The sequence below is a fragment of the Capsicum annuum genome, unplaced genomic scaffold (assembly GCF_002878395.1).
Source record: "Capsicum annuum cultivar UCD-10X-F1 unplaced genomic scaffold, UCD10Xv1.1 ctg4373, whole genome shotgun sequence".
NCBI classification, from domain to species: Eukaryota; Viridiplantae; Streptophyta; class Magnoliopsida; order Solanales; family Solanaceae; genus Capsicum; species Capsicum annuum.
This window is the reverse complement of record NW_025851223.1, coordinates 5,001-12,500: the sequence shown is the minus strand read 5'-3', so window position 1 is coordinate 12,500 and position 7,500 is coordinate 5,001. Positions and strand designations below refer to the sequence as shown.

At 33.3% G+C, this 7,500-nt stretch overlaps 1 protein-coding gene and 2 non-coding genes across 3 annotated transcripts in view; 1 reads left to right on the top strand and 2 right to left on the bottom strand.

The window, feature by feature from the left end:
- Positions 1-1,647, bottom strand: part of LOC124892078 (DNA-directed RNA polymerase subunit beta-like) — a 3,517-nt gene extending 1,870 nt beyond the window's left edge. Inside the window, 1 exon segment of the mRNA XM_047403524.1 lies at positions 1-1,647. This exon segment is cut by the window's left edge and continues 1,165 nt beyond it. Within this exon segment, the coding sequence (XP_047259480.1) occupies positions 1-1,536 (1,536 nt within the window). The 5' untranslated portion in view covers positions 1,537-1,647.
- A 1,217-nt stretch (positions 1,648-2,864) lies between these two features.
- On the top strand, positions 2,865-2,936 carry TRNAC-GCA. Its single transcript has one exon. It is a non-coding gene; the product is annotated as a tRNA-Cys (tRNA).
- Positions 2,937-5,742: 2,806 nt separating this feature from the next.
- Positions 5,743-5,826, bottom strand: TRNAY-GUA. Its single transcript has one exon. It is a non-coding gene; the product is annotated as a tRNA-Tyr (tRNA).
- Positions 5,827-7,500: the final 1,674 nt, after the last annotated feature.

The window sequence follows — 7,500 nt, the reverse complement described above, 5'->3', positions numbered from 1 at the left end:
CTGTTCCCATGCAATAGTCAAGAATTCTTGACGGTATCGAGCTGGAACAACCTGTTCTTCCTGAATATCCTGATTTAAGGCTAAAGAATTTCCTGCCACTACCATATAGTATTCATCTCTACCTGGTGATAAATAAAGCATCCGTACCCCGGTTGACCTCTCAGAAATTTCATAAAAAGGGCTTTCTAGAGATCCCCAATGACCAATCCTCGCATGAATTGCTAAGGATCCAATAAGTCCAACATTTATTCCTTCAGATGTGTCAATTGGGCAAATACGTCCATAGTGACTAGGATGGATATCTCGTATCCGAAAACTAGCAGTGCGACCTGTCAGTCCTCCAGGGCCCAAATAACTTAATTTTCTCCCATGAACTATTTGTGTTAATGGATTAGTTCAATCCAAAACTTGAGATAATGGGTGTAAACCGAAAAAGGATTCATAAGTAGTTGTTAATGGAGTTGAGGTTACCAAATTCTGAGGTGTCGAAATCAATTTATGCCGAATTGCTCCACATATAGTCCCCCGAACCACATTTTCTAAACGAACCAGAGCCAATCCGAATTGATCTTGTAAAAGATCTACTACAGAACGAATATGTTTATTTTTCAAATGATTCATATCGTCAAGTGCACCCATTCCAAATTTCAGCCCAATCAAATGATCGGCGGCTACCAATATATCTCGTGGTAACAAAAATGTATTGTTCTGGGGTATATCAAGGTTCAGTCTTTGGTTCATATTTCGTCGACCAATCCTTCCTAATTCACATCTTTGTTGAAAGAATTTCTTTTGTAATTCCTTACATAAGGATTCAGAAAATACCGGATCGCCACCTACACAAGCAAATTGTTGATAAAACTCCAAAATGGCATTTTCTTTTGACCCAATTTTTTTTCTCTCCTTATTACTCAGAAAAGACAAAAAAATTTCAGGATAGCAAACATTCTCTAGAATTTCTCTTAGATTCAAACCCATAGCTGATGATAGAACTAGAATAGATATTTTTTGTTTCCTACTTACACGAGCCCATATTCTTGCTTTTCTATCAATTTCTAATTCTGATCTTTCTCCCCAATCTGATATTATGGTGCCGGTATAGACCAAAATTCCTTTATGGTCCAATTCTGATCGGTAATAAATACCGGGACTTTGCAATATTTGATTGATCACAATTCTATATATTCCATTGACTATAGAAGTTCCCAGGGAATTCATTAGAGAAATGTTTCCGATAAAAATTGTTTGTTCTTGCATATCCCTACTGTTTTTCCAAATTAATCCCGCGGATACATATAATTCAGAAGAATATGTGAGTGATTCATACACAACATCTCTTTCCTTTATCAAGGGTTCGACCAATTGATATGTTTCCATAAATAATTGAAATTCAATTTCTTGATCTGTATCTTCAATTTTTGGAAACTTATAAAGTTCTTCCGTCAAACCTTGATCAATGAACCTACAAAATCCTTCAAATTGTATCTGATTAAATCCAGGTATTGTAGATATTCCCTCATTTCCATCCCAGAGCATTTTTAATTTCCCATTTATCAAAAAATACCACTATTGGCTCATTCTTCATCTAATTAGATAGATTAGATAAATGATCTAGCAATGGTGGCATTTCAATTTTGTTTACCGAATCACATAAAATTTTACCCAACTCCATATCTGGAATGTATGAAATACGTATGAATGGAGGAAGAAAGATAATTTTCTACTTAAATTGAATTGGAATTTATTGGAATTTTCAACAGATACAAATGGAAAGAAATTGATAAAACATCCCTAGAAACGGACTTCTGCTACTTAGACTTATTAATTAAGTTTATAGGATTTTGTATAGAATATAAAAACAAAAATGATTCCATTTCTACCATTATTATGATAATACATATTCCAACCTGCTTGAATACCAGAAAAATAAATGGATTGGACATTTGATCTTTTCGCTGAGATAAAGGCATAAAAATCAGAAAGAGAATATATAGAATTAGAATCGGTTTTTTAGCATTTAACCCCCCTTTTATGTTATGGATTTCGTTGTTCAAAAAATGATTCACAGAGAAGAGAGAGATTTTGTTTATGGATTTTTGAGTAGAATACGATTGTGAAGTGTATAAGAAAAGAAGGTTTGTATGGCTTAAACACGTGTGGAGATATCTATAATATCCGTCTTTCTTCTCTTTTCTTGTTTTATTGTCGTTCTATGTTCTATTCGGGGCAACACAGGTTGTGCTCTACGAAAACAGAATTTAAATTTTCTATTCAATTCAAAATTCAAATTGAAGTATGATACTTTTCTTATATCTGATAATTCTATATCGGAAACATATATAAATAATATATATCCGTCTAACAATTTCTCTTGGGGGGTTTACATATACTCATAATTGTTGTTATAATTATTATTAATAATTATAATTTATAATTGAGAAGGATTTTTTGATTGAAAAAATCCATACTGATTAGTTATATATCAAGTTGTATTTTCTTATGTCATTAGGAAAACAAAAATTGGAGATTCAAATCCAAGAATTGTTCATGCATTCTAAGTCAATAGTTAATGGTTCCTATTTTCATAAAGTTGAATTTTTGATTTTGCGACAGAAAATCCACATTTGATTTTTCAATAGATTTCAATAGAAAGGTAAGAGAAAGTTTTGAACATTATGAATTTTGAGATAGACTCAATCGAAATTGAAAGGATGAATCAAACCCAATCAAAAGGGATGAAGGATTAGGATTTCTTTGACTTTTAGGAAAAATTAAGGAAAACAGAACTCAAGGTGCAAGTACGAATAAAAAAATAGTTCAGTAATCTGGGAAAGTTTTCATCTATTTTGTATTTGTAGCATTTTGGCGACATGGCTGAGTGGTAAGGCAGAGGACTGCAAATCCTTTTTTCCCCAGTTCAAATCCGGGTGTCGCCTGATCAACAAAAAACTAGAAATCTCTTCTTTTCTTCTGTTGATATAACCCGCCGAACGATTCCCCAGCAGAAGCAGAGAAGGCAGACTGTTGATACTTGTTTGATTCTAAACATCTGGTCTGGGGGTTTTTCTAAAAAATTTTAAATATCCTTGCATTGCATATCATTGCATATTTAGGCTTAGGCTAGGCTTCAAGGAAATATTCGAATGCTAGAGGGGCTATCAAGACTTCGCAATTACCTTCTACTACAAATAAAAATTTTATATTATTAATCTATTGTATAATGACTGGACCTTGGGTTAGATTAGAGAGCCCGATAGGAAATATAAATAGTTGTGGAAGGGGGCGGAAGATACTTTATTATATACGAGGAACTCACGGAAATCTCTGAGTGCTCAAGCATCCAATCAATTGAAATGACGGTCAACAAAAAAAGAATAGGACCTATTATTCCTACATGTTCCATTAGTAACATTCCTTATTGCGGATTTTGGTTGTGTTTAATCTTTCTCGATTAGAAATCATATAGGAATTTCTTATAAAATGAGCGAATTTATCGGATTGGTTTATTAATAGTCTTCGTTCTTTTTGACTCTGCGCCATTGATTCCACTATTATTAGTGAGGAATAATGGAACAATTCCTTTATATTTATAGAGATAGGGGACATAATTCATATGGATATAGTAAGTCTTGCTTGGGCTGCTTTAGTGGTAGTCTTTACTTTTTCCCTTTCACTCGTAGTGTGGGGAAGGAGTGGACTCTAGGGGTCCTACTAATTAAGTTAAGGAAGCAAACTGTATCAATATCAATTGCTTTCTAGATCGTTCTGCAACACGTTTGGAACAAAATAAAAATATCTTCATTTTGAAATTCCATTGGACTCGACTGGAGTAATGTATTATAGGAATCATCCTCCTTCAATCAAAGAGCTATTTCAACGATTCCCATGTTTTTAGTTCGAAAGGAAGAGGATCCCGGGAAATTTATTTGAACCTAATTCTTCCTAAATTTTCTAGTCCAATCAACGGCCTCTTACTAGGTGATACTGAGGAGGGTCGGACCCCTTTTTTATCTGTTTCTTTCAAACTATAAGACATAAGAGTAATTTAGATTGATCAGAACAAATAGATATAGAAAATAAATGGAATTGGATGCTATGTCACTCCCATATATGGAATTGATATTCACATATATCAAGATAATATTGTGGATTGATCTATAGATCCATATCAAATGCAGCCCCTATCTTTATTTTAGTCCAGGGAGCAGCTACAATCTAACTAATAAATAGTATGGTAGAAAGAAATAGATGAATCTTTCTACCATACTATCTATCTATTAGAATACTGCCGATTCTAGTCCACTCATTTCATTTAAGACATGAAATTGGAATCTTTTTCATTTTATTTCGGCAATTTTGGCTAAGAACTCAGAAGTCAAATTTCATTCAAATTAGTTAATAATTAAAAGTTTTGACTGACTGTTTTTACGTAAATGATAAGTAGAAAAGTGGTAGGAACTAGAATAAATAGTGCAGTAGCAATAAATGCAAGAATATTTACTTCCATAATCTCATCGATTTTTTACTTCACAATAACTCGGGATTTAATCCCATAGAGATGATGAATCTTTGGCCTGTAAATTCAATGAATGAATATTACCTCTCGATGATCTTGAATCGGATCAATATCATGAATAACAATATCTGAACTATCAAATCAATTCGTCGTCGAGAATTGAATAGTATAACATAGGAAGTTCTTTTATCCATACCGCCCCAAACTTGGATTCCTAACCTAATCCAACCAAAATTCCTTTATTTATCATTTTTTATCATCTGTTCTTTTTTTCTCTCTAATCTATCTAGTTTCTTCTTGTACAATCATCTGATGAAGTCTCATCAAACAGCTCTTCCACTTCCAGTGGTCACATAGTTACAAACCCAAACAAACAATAAAAGCTAAATGGAAAAAGAAAGGAGTTTAGAACGAAACTATTTTTGACTTGGAAGACAAAGAAGTGTGATAAAGATGCGACCGTATAAAATGAATATTCATCAAATTTACTATTTTTCAATTTGTTCTTTCGTCGATGGGGCCTTAAAACAAAATAAAAAATTGGAAAAATGATTCATTCCCCTTTCTAAGAGGAGTAGGATCTTTGGTTGATCTGTCCTTCCCCCTCCTTTCTTCGTAGATTATTAGCCCCGGGACACCTATACCAAAAGCTCAGTGTGCAATTTGCATGAAATCTATTTTTCAACTTCAAACTAGTAAGTGAGGTTCCATAAATCCGTATCCAGAAAAATAAATTGTTTTTTTTTTGTTTTTTCTGGAAAGTATTTTCTTATATTCAATTTTGTATTGGACAAGAAAAGAATTCCCTTTGTGTATGCGCGCCTCAAAAAGGTATAGTACCCGATTCCATTACATGCATCGGGGTCAATCGAAAAAGCCAGCATTTCTTGGAATACTGACTATAATGCTACCAATAATTGTACTAATCCAACCTCATATTACCCAAAGGAAAGAAAAAAGAAATAAGGATTTCCCCTTTGCTTTGACAATGAAATTCTGCCCCCCGTCCCCTTCATAAAAAGGGAGAGATTTATATTGGATCCGTCGGGACTGATGGGGCTCGAACCCGCAGCTTCCGCCTTGACAGGGCGGTGCTCTGACCAATTGAACTACAATCTAAGGGAAACACGGGATCTAGCAGAAAATTTGATTCTTTTTTATCTCCGGATCGGCTATTTCTGAAGTACAAAGGGGTTATATCATCTCATGGTGGATTGTCGAATTATTGGGCCGAGCTGGATTTGAACCAGCGTAGACATATTGCCAACGAATTTACAGTCCGTCCCCATTAACCGCTCGGGCATCGACCCAGGAAGAATCAATTTTAGACTTATTGGTAATCCAAGATCAACTTCCTTTCGTAGTACCCTACCCCCAGGGGAATTCGAATCCCCGCTGCCTCCTTGAAAGAGAGATGTCCTAAACCACTAGACGATGGGGGCCCGCTTGACCAACGGCCATCATACTATGATCATAGTATGATCAGTTTTTTGAAATTGTCAATATAATCGAATGATTCTATCCGAGGGATCTTTCCCCCTTTCAGAATTGCATAGAATTATTTTTTATTCTGATGAATTATTCATTCTAATCGCCATTAGAAATCTAAAATCTAGTAGTAGTATTTTTTTTATTTTTGAATTATTTCAATTGAATTTATTTCGATTATTTTAGTATTTAGAATTTTATTTCGATTTCTTTCACTTTCATTTGATTCATTGTTAAGACGAGATATCCTTATCTCCCTCCCACCAAGACAGGAAATTAACAAATGAGAAATCTAGTAAGATCAAGCAGAAAATTGTTTTTTATCCAAGAATTTAGTTCAAGAGACAAGTAGAATCTCTTCATTCCATGATTCGATGAAATATCTTGAATTTTATGTTGAATTGCTAGGTGTATGTACATGTATCAATCAAGTGAATTTTGTTCTGGTGGGATCAATTCAATAAAAGAAAAAAAGCAATTCGAGTTGGTCTTGAAACACTTCATTGCATTTTCTCCTAGACTTCCTAGGTAAATCCATGAGCCACTAGACACTATGTATCTACTGTACGTATTTAATGCATATATACTTATGTTTATAATATATGTACATATAGATATTTTATCCACATAGTGAATAATTCCGGAATTAAATAAAAAAGGCCCTTTTAACTCAGTGGTAGAGTAACGCCATGGTAAGGCGTAAGTCATCGGTTCAAATTCGATAAGGGGCTTTGTAAAACTCCAATCTAGTATTCATATTTAAGGGGAGAATTGTATTTTGATTTGTAATAAAAAAAGTAACTAACTGGATAATACATTATCATTATACTTAGTTATAAAGTTGAACATTTGTTTAGTCAATTTTCATTATTATGAATTTCTGAAAAATGTAAAGTCACTTCTTGAATCACCCACCGAATATTCCTATTTTCCATTATACCAACCAAATCCATTTGAAAGGTTAGAAATCAACAAAAGAAAAAGGAAGTGGACCTGACCTATTGAATCATGACTATATTCGCTATTCTGATATTAAAATTCGATAGAGATGAAATTGGAGCAGTTGATTTTTTTTTTATTTCATTTTTTTGTTTTGGACTGCACAAGAATTTGTCGATATTTCCGATTAAATCTTCTTGTTACTAGATTTTCTATAGGAAAAATTATAGGAATAAATTGTTATTCCTTTCCTCTATAGATAAACCTTTCTTCCAAGTCACACCATAAGAGCCATTTATTATCTTTCTTTGATTCTAGATCAAAGATTAATTTCTATCTAGATTATATATCTATATTAAGTAGATTGTAGATTTCGATGTATATCTATCAGATCGTGGCTTCATGTAACAAATATTTCAATATCGTTGCATCCGGTATTTTTGTTTTGTTCCAACAGTGTGATGAAGAATAGATCCGAGAAAGAGACTTTCATTTCTAGTCTCCAAGTTATTTTATTTATTTTATTGAATTTTAGATTTGCTAAAGGGAAAAATAGT